We start from the raw sequence: 20082 nt of genomic DNA on the forward strand, positions 1-20082 counted from the left end.
AGAGAGTGAGAGAGAGGCCAAGCCTGCTAGTCAGGGAAGAGAGAGAGTGAGAGAGAGAGGCCAAGCCTGCCAGTCAGCGAAGAGAGAGAGAGTGAGAGAGAGGCCAAGCCTGCCAGTCAGGGAAGAGAGAGAGAGGCCCAGCCTGCCAGTCAGGGAAGAGAGAGAGGCCCAGCCTGCCAGTCAGGGAAGAGAGAGAGGCCCAGCCTGCCAGTCAGGGAAGAGAGAGAGTAAGAGAGAGAGGCCAAGCCTGCCAGTCAGGGAAGAGAGAGAGGCCAAGCCTGCCAGTCAGGGAAGAGAGAGAGAGGACCAGCCTGCCCATTTGCTCCACATCAGCTGGCAACACTCCCCAGCTCTGACCACTGGCCTTCTGCAACAAGCAGATTACCAAACAGGACAGAGTGGGAGGCACGTCACACACACACACACACACATACAGTACATACCTAACACACACACTAATATGGCTACTCAGCATTTGCATCTGTCACAAGAGAGTACACAAATACCAACCCTACACACGACTAACACACACAAACTCTCATACACCTCTGTCTCTGTCCCCAAGGGGAGGCGGCACAGAAGTGTGTGTTGTCGCTGGTCGATGACACAGTCCACGAGGAGGGGGAGGAGCTTAGACTGGTCCTTGGGAACCACAAGAGCGAATCACCGTTCGGGGCGTCGGTCGGAGAGCTGAAGGAGACCACCATCCTGATTAAAGATACTGCTGACAGTAAGGAGGGAGGGAGGGAGGGAGGGAGGGAGGGAGGGAGGGAGGGAGGGAGGGAGGGAGGAGAGCTGAAGGAGACCACCCTGATTAAAGATACTGCTGACAGTAAGGAGGGAGGGAGGGAGGGAGGGAGGGAGGGAGGGAGGGAGGGAGGGAGGGAGGGAGGGAGGGAGGGAGGGAGGGAGGGAGGGAGGGAGGGAGGGAGGGAGGAGGAGAGCTGAAGGAGACCACCATCCTGATTAAAGATACTGCTGACAGTAAGGAGGGAGGGAGGGAGGGAGGGAGGGAGGGAGGGAGGGAGGGAGGGAGGGAGGGAGGGAGGGAGGGAGGAGAGCTGAAGGAGACCACCATCCTGATTAAAGATACTGCTGACAGTAAGGAGGGAGGGAGGGAGGGAGGGAGGGAGGGAGGGAGGGAGGGAGGGAGGGAGGGAGGGAGGGAGGGAGAGCTGAAGGAGACCACCATCCTGATTAAAGATACTGCTGACAGTAAGGAGGGAGGGAGGGAGGGAGGGAGGGAGGGAGGGAGGGAGGGAGGGAGGGAGGGAGGGAGGGAGGGAGGGAGGGAGGGGAGCTGAAGGAGACCACCATCCTGATTAAAGATACTGCTGACAGTAAGGAGGGAGGGAGGGAGGGAGGGAGGGAGGGAGGGAGGGAGGGAGGGAGGGAGGGAGGGAGGGAGGGGAGCTGAAGGAGACCACCATCCTGATTAAAGATACTGCTGACAGTAAGGAGGGAGGGAGGGAGGGAGGGAGGGAGGGAGGGAGGGAGGGAGGGAGGGAGGGAGGGAGGGAGGGAGGGAGGGAGGGAGGGAGGGAGGGAGGGAGGGAGGGAGGGAATGGGAGGGAGGGAGGGAGGGAGGGAGGGAGGGAGGGAGGGATGGGAGGGAGGGAGGGAAATGGAGAATGGGAGGGAGGGAGGGAGGGAGGGAGGGAGGGAGGGAGGGAGGGAGGGAGGGAGGGAGGGAGGGAGGGATGGAGGGAGGGAGGGAGGGAAATGGAGAATGGGAGGGAGGGAGGGAGGGATGGAGGGAGGGAGGGAGGGAGGGAGGGAGGGAGGGAGGGAGGGAGGGAGGGAAATGGAGAATGGGAGGGAGGGAGGGAGGGAGGGAGGGAGGGATGGGAGGGAGGGAGGGAAATGGAGAATGGGAGGGAGGGAGGGAGGGAGGGAGGGAGGGAGGGAGGGAGGGATGGAGGGAAATGGAGAATGGGAGGGAGGAGGGGAGGGAGGGGAATGGAGAATGGGAGGGAGGGAGGGAGGGAGGGAGGGAGGGAGGGAGGGAGGGAGGGAGGGAGGGAGGGAGGGAGGGAGGGAGGGAGGGAGGGAGGGAGGGAGGGAGGGAGGTGGGAAAAAGAACAAAGGGTAGAGTAAGAAACTTCCTTTCACTTCAAACGATAATTATTCAACAGCTGATGTTGTATTTATAATTCCGTGTAATCTCTTACATTATCATTACTTATATCTCGTGTTGGGAAATAATGACAGTAATTTAACATAATGACTCATTATCACGTTGTTATGTTCAGTGCTTAACTGTCATGATGATTCACTGAAGTAACTAAGGCTATACACGTACACATTGCCTCCAGTCACCCCCCTTCTATCCCCTCCTCTCTCTCTCTCCCTCCTAAAAACCTCAACCTCCCTCTCTCTGACTCCTCTCCAGAGTCTATCATCATGTTTGGAGAGACCAAGTTCAGTGTGAGTGAGCCCAAGGAGGCAGGCTCTGTTTCCTCGGTGAAGATTCCAGTGCTGCGATTGGGCGACACCTCCAAGTTGTCAGTTGTCCGTGTTCACACCAAGGACGGGTCAGCTACCTCAGGAGAGGACTACCATCCTGTCTCAGAGGGTAAGTACTGAGAACCTACAGTACCAGCCAGGGAAAAACAGAAATGGCATAGAAGATAACTAGAGACTGTAATGTGTGTGTGTGTGTGTGTGTGTGTGTGTGTGTGTGTGTGTGTGTGTGTGTGTGTGTGTGTGTGTGTGTGTGTGTGTGTGTGTGTGTGTGTGTGTGTGTGTTTGCAGATGTTAAGTTTAAGCATGGGCAGACGGAGCACGTTGTAGAGGTGGAGGTGTTGTATGATGGAATCAGAGAGATGAGAGAAGCCTTCACTGTTCACCTGAAACCTGACGACAACATGGTGGCCGAAACGCAGGTGAGGAGGAGCTAGGCCTGTCAGAATCAACCAATCACACCTTAACACTCTCACTACATACCAATCAATTAACCAACCAATCACACCTTAACACTCTCACTACATACCAATCAATTAACCAACCAATCACACCTTAACACTCTCACTACATACCAATCAATTAACCAACCAATCACACCTTAACACTCTCACTACATACCAATCAATTAACCAACCAATCACACCTGAACACTCTCACTACATACCAATCAATTAACCAACCAATCACACCTTAACACTCTCACTACATACCAATCAATTAACCAACCAATCACACCTGAACACTCTCACTACATACCAATCAATTAACCAACCAATCACACCTTAACACTCTCACTACATACCAATCAATTAACCAACCAATCACACCTTAACACTCTCACTACATACCAATCAATTAACCAACCAATCACACCTTAACACTCTCACTACATACCAATCAATTAACCAACCAATCACACCTTAACACTCTCACTACATACCAATCAATTAACCAACCAATCACACCTTAACACTCTCACTACATACCAATCAATTAACCAACCAATCACACCTTAACACTCTCACTACATACCAATCAATTAACCAACCAATCACACCTTAACACTCTCACTACATACCAATCAATTAACCAACCAATCACACCTGAACACTCTCACTACATACCAATCAATTAACCAACCAATCACACCTTAACACTCTCACTACATACCAATCAATTAACCAACCAATCACACCTGAACACTCTCACTACATACCAATCAATTAACCAACCAATCACGCCTTAACACTCTCACTACATACCAATCAATTAACCAACCAATCACACCTTAACACTCTCACTACATACCAATCAATTAACCAACCAATCACACCTGAACACTCTCACTACATACCAATCAATTAACCAACCAATCACACCTTAACACTCTCACTACATACCAATCAATTAACCAACCAATCACACCTGAACACTCTCACTACATACCAATCAATTAACCAACCAATCACGCCTTAACACTCTCACTACATACCAATCAATTAACCAACCAATCACACCTGAACACTCTCACTACATACCAATCAATTAACCAACCAATCACACCTTAACACTCTCACTACATACCAATCAATTAACCAACCAATCACACCTTAACACTCTCACTACATACCAATCAATTAACCAACCAATCACACCTGAACACTCTCACTACATACCAATCAATTAACCAACCAATCACACCTGAACACTCTCACTACATACCAATCAATTAACCAACCAATCACACCTTAACACTCTCACTACATACCAATCAATTAACCAACCAATCACACCTTAACACTCTCACTACATACCAATCAATTAACCAACCAATCACACCTTAACACTCTCACTACATACCAATCAATTAACCAACCAATCACACCTTAACACTCTCACTACATACCAATCAATTAACCAACCAAACACACCTTAACACTCTCACTACATACCAATCAATTAACCAACCAATCACACCTGAACACTCTCACTACATACCAATCAATTAACCAACCAATCACACCTGAACACTCTCACTACATACCAATCAATTAACCAACCAAACACACCTTAACACTCTCACTACATACCAATCAATTAACCAACCAATCACACCTTAACACTCTCACTACATACCAATCAATTAACCAACCAAACACACCTTAATAACACTCTCACTACATACCAATCAATTAACCAACCAAACACACCTTAACACTCTCACTACATACCAATCAATTAACCAACCAATCACACCTGAACACTCTCACTACATACCAATCAATTAACCAACCAAACACACCTTAACACTCTCACTACATACCAATCAATTAACCAACCAATCACACCTTAACACTCTCACTACATACCAATCAATCAATGTTTTTTGCTGTTGAGATCTAATGGCTTTGGCTAGTGGTAGTACAAACTAAGTCAATATAACTCTTACAAACTAAGTCAATCAAAGTTAACTTGGTACAAAAGTCAATCTAACTCAGTCAATCTAACTCGTACAAACCCCCTTGTGTGTTGTGTCAGATGACTAAGGCCGTCGTGTACATTGAGGAGACCAACGGTATGGCCGACGTCACCTTCCCCTCCCTGCCTCACGTGGTGTCACTGCTGCACTATGACGACGTGAGCAAGACGGCTCAGAACCTCCACCCTCCTGCTGGCTACCCCATTGTCTGTGTCACCGTAAGTCAGTCTACGTTCCCAAGAGTCAGTCTACGTCCCCAAGAGTCAGTCTACGTCCCCAAGAGTCAGTCTACGTCCCCAAGAGTCAGTCTACATCCCCAAGAGTCAGTCTACGTCCCCAAGAGTCAGTCTACGTCCCCAAGAGTCAGTCTATGTCCCCAAGAGTCAGTCTACGTCCCCAAGAGTCAGTCTATGTCCCCAAGAGTCAGTCTACGTCCCCAAGAGTCAGTCTACGTCCCCAAGAGTCAGTCTATGTCCCCAAGAGTCAGTCTACGACCCCAAGAGTCAGTCTACGTCCCCAAGAGTCAGTCTATGTCCCCAAGAGTCAGTCTATGTCCCCAAGAGTCAGTCTATGTCCCCACAAGTAAGTATCTGTTTCCACAAATCAGTCTATGTCCCCAAGAGTGAGTCTGCAACTGTAAGGTTGTCTGCGTCAGTCTCTTTCTCCACAAGTCAGTCTATGTCCCTGAAATTCAGCTTGTTTTCCCATTGCTTCCACCAGCATGTGTCAGGGAACACATCTGAAAGGGTAGACTGACTGCATCAGGGAACACATCTGACAGGGTAGTCTTACTGTGTCAGGGAACACATCTGAAAGGGTAGTCTGACTACTTCAGGGAACACATCTGACAGGGTAGTCTGACTGTGTCAGGGAACACATCTGACAGGGTAGTCTGACTGTGTCAGGGAACACATCTGAAAGGGTAGTCTGACTGTGTCAGGGAACACATCTGAAAGGGTAGTCTGACTGCGTCAGGGAACACATCTGAAAGGGTAGTCTGACTGTGTCAGGGAACACATCTGAAAGGGTAGTCTGACTGTCAGGGAACACATCTGACAGGGTAGTCTGACTGTGTCAGGGAACACATCTGAAAGGGTAGTCTGACTGTGTCAGGGAACACATCTGAAAGGGTAGTCTGACTGTCAGGGAACACATCTGACAGGTTCAGGGGCTGTAATACCCAATCTTAACAGAGAGTAAAGTAATTTAGCCTGGCTGTAGTGAAGTAATATTTGTAGTGAAGTAATATAAAATCTAATCAAATTTTAATGGTCGCATATACATTTTTAGCAGATGTTTTCGAGGGCGTACCGAAATACTTGTATAGGAGCCTGAAACAAGAGTTGTTTGGATTTCAAATTGTAACGTTAGTTGCCTATGCAAAAAGTGCACCGTGAACCATTGAATTATTAAATCATATTTAAATAAAATACAGTGCATGTTTTCTGGAGAATAAAATTTGAATAATAATCTAAATGCACAGAAAGTCACTGTGGGCCATGCAATATGAATGTATAAGTCACTGTGGGCCATGCAATATTAATGTATATGTAAGGGCTGTCTTCAGGAATAGACCAAGGCGCAGCAGGAATGTGGATACTCATATTTTAATTCACAAAAAAAGAGTAAAGCATCCACCGGACAAAAACAATACACGACAGCAACAGTCTTGCAGGCACACAAAACGCAATGCAAGAACAACTACCCACAACCCCAAAGAAAAACACACACTCCTATATAGGACTCCCAATCAAAGGCAACTCAACACACCTGCCTTCAATTGGGAGTCCTAATCACCAACACAACACTTAACACACAAAAAACCTGTCACGTCCTGACCAAAACTGATACTATACCTCCCTCTGCTGGTCAGGACGTGACAGTACCCCCCCCTCAAGGTGCAGACCCCGGAATGCACCTAAAAAACAAAAACACACAAAGAAAATCCCCAATACCCCAACAAAACCAATAAACACTAACCCCTAAACAATAAGGGAGGGAAGGGAGGGTGGCTGCCGTCAACGACGGCACTGTGCTACACCCTCCCTCCCCAACCCACCTATCCTGGAGGTGGCTCAGGTGCGGGACGTGGACCTCGCTCCACCTTCGGCGTCGCCCACTTCGGTGGCGCCGATAGCTGCGCCGGGCAGACGGGCCACTCGGGCTGGACCGGAGGACAGGCGGGCCACTCGGGCTGGGCCGGAGGACAGTCGGGCCACTCGGGCTGGCCCGGAGGACAGGCGGGCCACTCGGGCTGGCCCGGAGGACAGGCGGGCCACTCGGGCTGGGCCGGAGGACAGGCGGGCCACTCGGGCTGGGCCGGAGGACAGGCGGGCCACTCGGGCTGGGCGGCACGGCGGGCCACTCTGGCAGATCCGGCACGGCGGGCCACTCTGGCAGATCCGGCACAGCGGGCCACTCTGGCAGATCCGGCACGGCGGGCCACTCTGGCAGATCCGGCACGACGGGCCACTCTGGCAGATCCGGCACGACGGGCCACTCTGGCAGATCCGGCTCAGGATTCACCAGGCTGGGGAGACATGAAGGAGGCCTGGCTCTGGGCGCAGGCCCTGGACTCACCAGTCTGGGAAGACCCGCTGGAGGCCTGGTTTGAGGAGGTGGCACAGGAGAGACCAGGGTGGAGAGACCCACTGGAGGACTGGTCCGTGGAGGAGGCACGGGTTTGACCAGGATGGGGAGACACACTGGAGGACTGGTCCGTGGAGGAGGCACAGGCTTGACCAGGATAGGGAGACCCACTGGAGGACTGGTCCGTGGAGGAGGCACGGGCTTGACCAGGATGGGAAGACATGCAGGAGGCCTGGTTCTGGGCATAGGCACAGGACGTGCAGGGCTGGGAAGACATGCAGGAGGCCTGTTTCTGGGCGCAGGCACAGTCTTTACCAGACAACCAGCACGCACCTCAGGACGAGTATGGAGAGCTGCCTCAGGTGACATCATTCCCACGACACGCTCATTAGGGCGAATGCCGTACTTTATGCACCACACTAGCAGCTCTCTCATCTCTCTCTCCCTTAATTTACCCATTAACTCTGTCACAGTCTCTGCCTCGTACCCCTCGCTCACCTCCCATGTCAGACCGACTGGCTCTGGTTCCGACCTCGGCTCCGCCGACTGTCCCGTGTGCCCCCCCAAAAAAATTCTTAGGGCTGCCTCTCGCGCTCGTTGCGCTCTCTCTCCTCGTAATAGCGCCTCTCCGCTCTCGCCGCTTCAATCTCCCACTGCGGGAGGCGATAATCCCCAGCCTGAGTCCATGGTCCCTCTCTGTCCAGGATTTGTTCCCAAGTCCATTGGTCCATCACGCTGTACTCCTGCTGCTCCTTCCTCCTCCGCCGCTTGGTCCTGGTTTGGTGGGTAGTTCTGTAAGGGCTGTCTTCAGGAATGGACCAAGGCGCAGCGGGAATGTGGATAATCATATTTTAATTCACAAAAAAAGAGTAAAGCATCCACCGGAAAAAAACAATACACGACAGCAACAGTCTTGCAGGCACACAAAACACAATGCAAGAACAACTACCCACAACCCCAAAGAAAAACACACACTCCTACATAGGACTCCCAATCAAAGGCAACTCAACACACCTGCCTTCAGTTGGGAGTCCTAATCACCAACACAACACTTAACACACAAAAAACCTGCCACGTCCTGACCAAAACTAATACAATACCTCCCTCTGCTGGTCAGGACGTGACAGTATAAGTCACTGTGGGCCATGCAATATGAATGTAAAAGTCACTGTGGGCCATGCAATATGAATGTAAAAGTCACTGTGGGCCATGCAATATTGATGTATAAGTCACTCTGGGCCATGCAATATTAATGTAAAAGTCACTGTGGGCCATGCAATATCAATGTAAAAGTAACTGTGGGCCATGCAATATGAATGTAAAAGTCACTGTGGGCCATGCAATATCAATGTAAAAGTAACTGTGTGCCGTGCAATATGAATGTAAAAGTCACTGTGGGCCATGCAATATTAATGTATAAGTCACTGTGGGCTGTGCAATATTAATGTATAAGTCACTGTAGGCCATGCAATATTAATGTATAAGTCACTGTGGGCTGTGCAATATTAATGTATAAGTCACTGTGGGCCATGCAATATTAATGTATAAGTCACTGTGGGCCGTGCAATATTAATGTATAAGTCACTGTGGGCCATGCAATATTAATGTATAAGTCACTGTGGGCCGTGCAATATTAATGTATAAGTCACTGTAGGCCATGCAATATTAATGTATAAGTCACTGTGGGCTGTGCAATATTAATGTATAAGTCACTGTGGGCCATGCAATATTAATGTATAAGTCACTGTGGGCTGTGCAATATTAATGTATAAGTCACTGTGGGCCATGCAATATTAATGTATAAGTCACTGTGGGCCGTGCAATATTAATGTATAAGTCACTGTGGGCCGTGCAATATTAATGTATAAGTCACTGTGGGCCATGCAATATTAATGTATAAGTCACTGTGGGCCGTGCAATATCAATGTAAAAGTAACTGTGGGCCGTGCAATATTAATGTATAAGTCACTGTGGGCCGTGCAATATTAATGTATAAGTCACTGTGGGCCATGCAATATTAATGTATAAGTCACTGTGGGCCGTGCAATATTAATGTATAAGTCACTGTAGGCCATGCAATATTAATGTATAAGTCACTGTGGGCTGTGCAATATTAATGTATAAGTCACTGTGGGCTGTGCAATATTAATGTATAAGTCACTGTGGGCTGTGCAATATTAATGTATAAGTCACTGTGGGCCGTGCAATATTAATGTATAAGTCACTGTGGGCCATGCAATATTAATGTATAAGTCACTGTGGGCCGTGCAATATTAATGTATAAGTCACTGTGGGCCATGCAATATTAATGTATAAGTCACTGTGGGCCGTGCAATATTAATGTATAAGTCACTGTGGGCCGTGCAATATTAATGTATAAGTCACTCTGGGCCATGCAATATTAATGTATAAGTCACTGTGGGCCATGCAATATTAATGTATAAGTCACTGTGGGCCGTGCAATATTAATGTATAAGTCACTGTGGGCCGTGCAATATTAATGTATAAGTCACTGTGGGCCGTGCAATATTAATGTATAAGTCACTGTAGGCCATGCAATATTAATGTATAAGTCACTGTGGGCCATGCAATATTAATGTATAAGTCACTGTGGGCCGTGCAATATTAATGTATAAGTCACTGTGGGCCGTGCAATATTAATGTATAAGTCACTGTGGGCCATGCAATATTAATGTATAAGTCACTGTGGGCCGTGCAATATTAATGTATAAGTCACTGTGGGCCGTGCAATATTAATGTATAAGTCACTGTGGGCCATGCAATATTAATGTATAAGTCACTGTGGGCCGTGCAATATTAATGTATAAGTCACTGTGGGCTGTGCAATATTAATGTATAAGTCACTGTGGGCCATGCAATATTAATGTATAAGTCACTGTGGGCCGTGCAATATTAATGTATAAGTCACTGTGGGCTGTGCAATATTAATGTATAAGTCACTGTGGGCCGTGCAATATTAATGTATAAGTCACTGTGGGCCGTGCAATATTAATGTATAAGTCACTGTGGGCCGTGCAATATTAATGTATAAGTCACTGTGGGCTTTGCAATATTAATGTATAAGTCACTGTGGGCCGTGCAATATTAATGTATAAGTCACTGTGGGCCATGCAATATTAATGTATAAGTCACTGTGGGCCGTGCAATATTAATGTATAAGTCACTGTGGGCCGTGCAATATTAATGTATAAGTCACTGTGGGCCGTGCAATATTAATGTATAAGTCACTGTGGGCCGTGCAATATTAATGTATAAGTCACTGTGGGCCGTGCAATATTAATGTATAAGTCACTGTGGGCCATGCAATATTAATGTATAAGTCACTGTGGGCCGTGCAATATTAATGTATAAGTCACTGTGGGCTGTGCAATATTAATGTATAAGTCACTGTGGGCCGTGCAATATTAATGTATAAGTCACTGTGGGCTGTGCAATATTAATGTATAAGTCACTGTGGGCCGTGCAATATTAATGTATAAGTCACTGTGGGCCGTGCAATATTAATGTATAAGTCACTGTGGGCCATGCAATATTAATGTATAAGTCACTGTAGGCCATGCAATATTAATGTATAAGTCACTGTGGGCTTTGCAATATTAATGTATAAGTCACTGTGGGCCATGCAATATTAATGTATAAGTCACTGTGGGCCATGCAATATTAATGTATAAGTCACTGTGGGCCATGCAATATTAATGTATAAGTCACTGTGGGCCGTGCAATATTAATGTATAAGTCACTGTGGGCCGTGCAATATTAATGTATAAGTCACTGTGGGCCGTGCAATATTAATGTATAAGTCACTGTGGGCCGTGCAATATTAATGTATAAGTCACTGTGGGCCGTGCAATATTAATGTATAAGTCACTGTGGGCCATGCAATATTAATGTATAAGTCACTGTGGGCCGTGCAATATTAATGTATAAGTCACTGTGGGCTGTGCAATATTAATGTATAAGTCACTGTGGGCTGTGCAATATTAATGTATAAGTCACTGTGGGCCATGCAATATTAATGTATAAGTCACTGTGGGCCGTGCAATATTAATGTATAAGTCACTGTGGGCTTTGCATTATTAATGTATAAGTCACTGTGGGCTTTGCATTATTAATGTATAAGTCACTGTGGGCTGTGCAATATTAATGTATAAGTCACTGTGGGCTTTGCCCTTGCATCAATGAGAGAAACAACACTTTCTGTCTCTTGACAATGCTTTGAACGTTGGCACAAATGGTGTGAGAGCAACTCTCAGAGACGCTGGTGCAGGTGTTCACTGTTGAGCCATGGTACGGTATTTGTTTTGAATAAAGTTCATTGTGGAGAATTCTGATTCACAGCTGGATGTGAAGCCATTACATTGTCAGAATGTGTAGTGCCCAGTTTCTTGGGGACTGGGACATCAGCAGCAGGCACCGTCTTTCCCCCAGAAAGACACAGAGTCACAATCACCAACCTATTCCTTCAAAAGCCACATTTTCTTGAAGCTCAATCAACTTTATTTGCAGTGATGCAACATCTACCCATCTGAAGATATATTTTGCTTGTTCTGACAACTTTGTCACATTTGTGACCAAGAAGTGGTTCTGGATGAGCAGCAGCAGTTCTCTTCCAACGGTGAAGTCATCAAAGCGAGCCTTGAAATGATCCATCAGCTTGTGGATGAAATCAACATGGTTGTCTCCCTGCGTTTGCACCAGAGGATTGGGGAAGTGGATAGGTTCTCCCTGGAGAAAGCCTGGACTGCTGTTATCATATCAGAAGCTATGTTGTCCCGTCCCTGCAGTTTAACATTCAGTTGATTAAGGTGTGATGTAATGCAACTGTTTCCATCTTCTCCTCATTTTCCAAAAACTCAGAAAACTGAGTGGCCTTGTCACTCTTTTACTATGATAAGAAAGCTTTGATTTCCTCCTGAATGACCCAAAAATGTTCCAAAACACTGCCTTTTGCTGAGCCACCTGACATTGTTGTGAGTCATCAAAATTGGTATTGTCAGAATTCCTAATGCTCTCAAAAAGTGGATTAGTTTCATCATCGTAGTCACGACCTCAAAATACTATTGATTGATGATGCAGTGGTATGAGGTCAGGGTGGTCCTCTTTCAAATATGCAACCAGTACCCTCCCTCTTCCTGTCATGGCTGGAGTTCCATCTGTCCCCCTTTTTTGATGACCTCATGGATATCCTCTTCCTGTGTGTGTGCTTCTAGATGTGTTAAGGCCCGAACATCTCCTCGCAGAGTTCCTTCATTGTTTTGTTATAAAAAAAAAAATGTCCAACACCCAGAAGCTGGGCATCATTATCAGTGTTATCTGTTGATTTATCCACAACTAATGACGTGCATGGTGCATACTGAATGGCCCTCATCAAGTTGTGAAGTTAAATCTTCAGCTAATATTTCACTTCTCCTCATTGCTGTGGAATGTGACAAGTGGGATCTGTTTGATTTTCCATGAGCTTATCTTTTTGTTTACCTTGTAGTCAGCAACTTCACACATGCATTCTTTTACCATCTCAGCATCCGAAGATAGTTTTTGGGGGGTGTTTTCCCCAAAAAACCCAAGCTATCCTCAGTGAACATACCATAGCACGCTGTTGGGCTGTCAGGGAATTGACAAGGACTTTGGTGAACCTCTCATATTGGGATTTGAGTTGGTTCATCTTGTTTGTTCTCACCTCCGTGTTCAGAGGATACACCTGATCCACTGTACTATGCCTGGTGTCATAACGGCGCTTAACACTTTTCACGAAGGCTACATATCGGGAACGTTGGTTTTTTGCGCTCGAAGCGGGGAGAATGAATGCATACTTATCCGTCTACTCGTCTTTGAACATAAGTAAACTTTTCATTTTTTTAACAAGCCATATTAACAGAATATACTGGTAAGTGTTGTTGCCAGGTGCAGAGTGAGGTGTTTAGTCTCAGGGTCCTTACCTTAGTGATGAACTTGGAGGGCACTATGGTGTTGAACGCTGAGCTGTAGTCAATGAATAGCGTTCTCACATAGGTGTTACTTGTGTCCAGGTGGGAAAGGGCAGTGTGGAGTGCAATAGAGATTGCGTCATCTGCGGATCTGTTGGTGAGGTATGCAAATTGGAGTGGCTACCGACATGACGATAGTAGCCATTTAGGCGTTCTTGGGCACAGGGACTATGGTCGTCTGCTTAAAAAATGTACAGTTGAAGTCAGAAGTTTACATACACTTAGGTTGGATTCATTATAACTCATTTTTCAACCACTCCACAAATTTCTTGTTAACAAATTATAGTTTTTGGCAAGTCGGTTAGGACATCTAATTTGTGAATGACACAAGTCATTTTTCCAACAATTGTTTACAGACAGATTATTTCACTTATAATTCACTGTATCACAATTCCTGTGGGTCAGAAGTTTACATACACTAAGTTGACTGTGCCTTTAAACAGCTTGGAAAATTACAGAAAATGATGTCATGGCTTTAGAAGCTTCTGATAGGCGAATTGACATCATTTGAGTCAACTGGAGGTGTACCTGTGGATGTATTTCAAGGCCTACCTTCAAACTCAGTGCCTCTTTGCTTGACATCACGGGAAAATCAAAAGAAATCAGTAAAGACCTCAGAAAACAAATTGTAGACCTCCACAAGTCTGGTTCATCCTTGGGAACAATTTCCAAACGCCTGAAGGTACCACATTCATCTGTACAAACAATAGTACGCAAGTATAAACACCATGGGACCACGCAGCCGTCATACCGCTCAGGAAGGAGACGCGTTCTGTCTCCTAGAGATGAACATACTTTGGTGCGAAAAGTGAAAATCAATCCCAGAACAACAGCAAAGGACCTTGTGAAGATGCTGGAGGAAACAGGTACAAAAGTATCTATATCCACAGTAAAACTAGTCCTATATCGACATAACCTGAAAGGCCGCTCAGCAAGGAAGAAGCCACTGCTCCAAAACCGCCATAAAAAAGCCAGACTACGGTTTGCAACTGCACATGGGAACAAAGATCGTACTTTTTGGAGAAATGTCCTCTGGTCTGATGAAACAAAAATAGAACTGTTTGGCCATAATGACCATCATTATGTTTGGAGGAAAAAGGGGGAGGCTTGCAAGCCGAAGAACACTATCCCAAACGTGAAGCACGGGGGTGGCAGCATCATGTTGTGGGGGTGCTTTGCTGCAGGAGGGTATGGTGCACTTCACAAAATAGATGGCATCATGACAAAGGAAAATTATGTGGATATATTGAAGCAACATCTCAAGACATCAGTCAGGAAGTTAAAGCTTGGTCGCAAATGGGTCTTTCAAAAGGGCAATGACCCCAAGCATACTTCCAAAGTTGTGGCAAAATGGCTTATGGACAACACAGTCAAGGTATTGCAGTGGCCATCACAAAGCCCTGACCTCAATCCTATAGAAAATTTGTGGGCAGAACTGAAAAAGCGTGTGCGAACCTAACTAAGTTATACCAGTTCTGTCAGGAGGAATGGGCCAAAATTCACCCAACTTATTGTGGCAAGCTTGTGGAAGGCTACCCGAAACATTTGACCCAAGTTAAACAATTTAAAAGCAGTGCTACCAAATACTAATTGAGTGTATGTAAACTTATGACCCACTGGAAATGTGATCAAATAAATTAAAGCTGAAATAAATCATTCTCTCTACTATTATTCTGACATTTCACATTCTTAAAATAAAGTGGTGATCCTGATAATCCTGATAATCCGTGGCCCCGCGGTGTTGTGAATATTGACCTGTTTAAAGGTCATACAGTTGTTTAAAACAGCTGGTGCTCTCATGCATGCTTCATTGTTGCTTGCCTCGAAGTGAGCATAAAAGGCATTCTCCTTTGTTTTTGATGGTAAGCCACTGTGGTAGTCCTACACAAATACCCAAAGTAGCCTAGTTAAAACTGTAAGTTAACGTGGGTACATCCTCAATGTTCATAGTAAACGCACATTCAATTTTGCACTCAGGAGACCTGAAATCTGCTCAGTGACAAAATCAATTAGAGGGAACATGGATCATAACACATCGTCCACTTCAGACTACCATTTAGTGGCATTCTGGGGACTTTCTAACGACAAATGTTTGGTTGCAGGGATGTTCTCTTGGGACCATCAAGCAACGTCCAACTAACTAGTAAAATGAAAGTCCTGGGAACGTCCTACAAAGATCCAGACATGGTTCTGACATGGTGCTCAGTGACGTCCTGGTAACTTACAGGGAAATAAGCAAAACATTCCCAGAAAACATCATGCGACGTCCCCTTGACCATCACGAAGCATCCCCTTGTGGTCATTGAATGTCCCGTGAATAACGTCCTATCAGAACAAAATAGAAACCTTTTCATAACATTCCCTAATGGACATCAAAATACATTATTATAACGTTATATACTGTGACCAAACCATGACCTGTACTGAACATCCTCTTATTTATGGTCCTGAGGTTAACGTTATGCTTTAATGTTCCAAGTGTGGGATACCCTTAACGTCTCGCTGAAACCCTTAAAGGGACCTAATGGGAATGTCACTGAATGTCCTTAGGACGTCCACTGTTTGCTGGGATCCCAGTTGTAAACTGAACTGGGAGGGAGTTTTACCAAGAACCCGATGGTCACTCTGACAGTGCTCTAGAGTTCCTCTGTGGAGATAGGAGAACCTTTCAGAAGGACAACCATCTCTGCAGCACTCCACCCATCAGGCCTTTATGGTAGAGTGGCCAGACGGAAGCCACTCCCCAGTAAAAGGCACATGACAGCCCGCTTGGAGTTTGCCAAAAGGCACCTAAAGACTTTCAAACCATGGGAAACAAGATTCTCTGGTCTGATGAAACCAAGATTGAACTCTTTGGCCTGAATGCTAAGCGTCACGTCTGGAGGAAACCTGGCACCATCCCTACGGTGAAGCATGGTGGTGGCAGCATCATGCTGTGGGGAGGTTTTTCAGCGGCAGGGACTGGGAGACTAGTAAGGATCGAGGCAAAGATGAACAGAGCAAATTACAGAGAGGTCCTTGATGAAAACCTGCTCCAGAGCGCTCAGGACCGCAGACTGGGGCGAAGGTTCACCTTCCAACAGGACAGCGACACTATGCACACATCCAAGACAATGCAGAAGTGGCTTCGGGACAAGTCCTTGAGTGGCCCAGCCAGAGCCCGGACTTGAACGTGATCGAACATCTCCGAAGAGACCTGAAAATATCTGTGCGGCAATGCTCCCCATCCAACCTGACACAGCTTGAGAGAATCTTCAGAAAACAATTTGGAGAAACTCCCCAAATACAGGTTTGTAGCGTCAAACCCAAGTAGACTCAAGTCTGTAATCGCTGCCAAAGGTGCTTCAACAAAGTACTGCGTAAAGGGTCTGAATACTTATGGAAATGTGATGTTTAAGATTTTTTATTTTTATAAATTAGCAAACATTTAAAAAAAACTGTTTTTGCTTTGTCATTATGGGGTATTGTGTGTAGATTGATGAAGGCTGTAACATAACAAACGTGGAGAAAGTCAAGAAGTCTGAATGCTTCCCAAAGGCACTGTATAAATGTGGGTATATGCATGGGTGCATTTTGCATATATTATTGTCAATTTAAGAACATGCAAGCTGACAGTTGATTTGTGTTCTTTGTGATTCACACATTTATTTTCTCTCTCTCTGCCTCACTTCCTCTCTCCTACATCTCCCCTTTCATTCCTCACCTCTCTCTCCCTCCACCTCCCCCTACCCCAACCCATCCAGGCCTGTAACCCTAAGTACCCTGACTACGACAAGACAGGCTCCATCTGTGTCAGCGAGCACATCAACAACACGATGACACGCTACCGCTGGCTCGTCAGTGCCCCTGCTGGCCCGGATGGGGTCACTACACCCATGAGAGAGGTGGACTTTGATACCTTCTTCACCTCCTCCAAGATCATCACCCTGGACTCTGTCTACTTCCAGGTGGGGAACCAACAAATTAATGTTCTTCATCTAATCTTATCACTGAACTATACTGACTGAGGAAGACTCAAATCAATTTGTTTTGTTTTATCTCAGGTGGATTATAGTATAGAGCAGTGCATTAGACAGCCGACAATGGGCCATTTAAAGGGAGGCTGAATTGACTTTCACCTCGGTTTTTTCATCCTGATTAAGAAATGTGACTGGAGAGACGAGATTTGTGACTTGGTGGCGTGCTTTGATGTGGGTGTCTCTTGTGTGTGTTTTCGCACGTAGGAAACTTTTGTACACACTGGCAAAAAAGATACACATTTACAGTCACTCACCTGTTTAGTTATCTTGAAAACAGTCAAACCAACTCTGCTAGGGTGAGGGAAATTGTGACGTATTCTCTCATTTGTGTCTGGAAGAAGCTAGCAAGCTAGACAGCTATCGTCAATTAGCTTCCGCCTGTGTGTGACCATGAAAAAGTTAGTTCGCTGTTGGATATATATGGGGCTAGTTAGGGACCATCAATAAATTACACAATGTACATGGACAATATTTTTTTATTAAAAGTTTTCAATATTTGTATATTGTATATTTTACAATGTATAATTGGTTTAAGGCTTTTAAGTCATTGAAGTTATGAACTATTGAAATTGTAAAATATGGTCCCATATACATTGTGTTATTCATTGACAGTCCCTAAGTAGCCCTATAGAGATATCCAACATCGAACTAAATATACCACGGTCAGTGTGCATTCCGAGAGAGAATTAAGAACAAACACCCAGGTGTTAGTGGGCATTAGCCATTATCCTAAAACTAAACCATTAGCCTACCTAAAACCCAAACCTAAAACCCAAACCTAAAACCCAAACCTAAATCCGAATTATAAAAGGAAATCAGAGACATCATCGATTCCATAAATCTCCAACATTCTTGTTTTGTAAAATACCAACGTTAAAGTTCTCTCAGTCCTATTTACACTATTAGGGCGACAGGTAGCCTAGCGGTTAGAGCGGCGAGCCAGCAGCAGGAAGGTTGCCAGTTTGAATCCTGGGTCCGACGGGGAAAAATATGGCGGGAAGTGAGCTGACTGGGAATGCTAGTGCTGGGTGATATGTACAAAAATCCATATCATGATGAATTCACTGAATTGTCATCATAACAATACATTTAAGTTTATGACATTAATGTGCACCATAAAAAAAAATACCTACTACTACTTACAATCAAATTTCAATCAAATGTATTTATAAAGCCCTTCTTACATCAGCTGATGCCACAAAGTGCTGTACAGAAGCCCAGCCTAAAACCCCAAACAGCAAGCAATGCAGGTGTAGAAGCACGCTTTCAATTGTCCCGTTATCAATAACCCATGTTAGCAGACTTAATTCATTTCAAACTTTACTTTGTGTTGAGTAAAGACTGCTTATTGCTATTATCGTTATCAGTAAAATGTCCTCGATAAATGGTCAGTGCTGATAATTTTCGGTTTAGCGTCCCAGCTCTACTAGATGCCATTGCCCGCCATTGTGCCCTTACGCGAGGCACTTAACCCCCCCCCCCCCCCACAACAACAGCTCCCCAGGCACCCAGTGCGGCAGCCCCCCCACACCTCTCCAAAACCTGAATATGTATGTGTGTCATTCGGAGGGGTTGGGTTAAAAGCGGAAGTTAAATTTAGGTTGGGACCTTGTGTCCAATATGACCTGTAAAGTGATCTTAATCCTAGTCTACCGATGCCACATAGGCCATTTTTATTTTTAAATGATGTTCCTCTCTAAAGGTTTCCCCACCATTTGTGGATATCGTATTCATGGTAACACTGTGGATGACTGCTCTAGCGTTAATTACATTTAAATGGTGTCGGCTGTCTAGTGTGTTGCTCTTTAACGTGCCTTGGGTTGAATCCCAGCCTCTGTGCCTTTTCAAATGTACGGATATGTACCTGAACCTGAAGGAAAAATGGGAATGCTTGAGCTGACTATAATGATGTGATTAGGGTTGAGCAGTATCCACATTTTCATATCATCATACCATCCTTTTCTCATCCCGGGATTTACGGTATTACCGGTTTAGAACATACAAAAAACCCCGCAAAAATGCCCTTTGGGTGTCTGTTACCAGAATGCCAATTAAATTAGCACAAGTAATAGCGCATTTCCATGGAGGCTGCTAGTTAAATATTCTAACCATCTTTTTTATTGCAAATACAGGCAATCCAGCTCATAAATGTATACATATATAGGTAGAAGCTACCGAAGGTCATTTTTTGTGAGTTTAGACATTTACAAGCGAATGTGAATGAGAAACATTGTGCAAATGAGCAGCACTGGTTCTGGAACAGCATGTGTACACGCTGTGTCTGTGTGGAGTCTGGAGTCTGAAGGAAGAACAGCACTGGCTCTGCAGCAGCATGTGTACACGCTGTGTCTGTGTGGAGTCTGGAGTCTGGAGGAAGAACAGCAGTGGCTCTGCAGCAGCATGTGTACACGCTGTGTCTGTGTGGAGTCTGGAGTCTGGAGGAAGAACAGCAGTGGCTCTGGAGAAGCATGTGTACACGCTGTGTCTGTGTGGAGTCTGGAGGAAGAACAGCAGTGGCCCTGGA

General features: G+C 45.7%; 1 protein-coding gene across 1 annotated transcript in view; it reads left to right on the forward strand.

The window, feature by feature from the left end:
* frem2a (FRAS1 related extracellular matrix 2a) overlaps positions 1-20082 on the forward strand; it is a 243133-nt gene that overhangs the window by 167993 nt on the left and 55058 nt on the right. Inside the window, exons 11-15 of the mRNA XM_045690232.1 lie at positions 566-730; positions 2393-2575; positions 2755-2885; positions 5005-5163; positions 17283-17486. Coding sequence (XP_045546188.1) covers positions 566-730; positions 2393-2575; positions 2755-2885; positions 5005-5163; positions 17283-17486 — 842 coding nt within the window. The remainder of the gene's footprint in view (positions 1-565; positions 731-2392; positions 2576-2754; positions 2886-5004; positions 5164-17282; positions 17487-20082) is intronic.

Source organism: Salmo salar, chromosome ssa11, assembly GCF_905237065.1.
Source record: "Salmo salar chromosome ssa11, Ssal_v3.1, whole genome shotgun sequence".
NCBI lineage: Eukaryota > Metazoa > Chordata > Actinopteri > Salmoniformes > Salmonidae > Salmo > Salmo salar.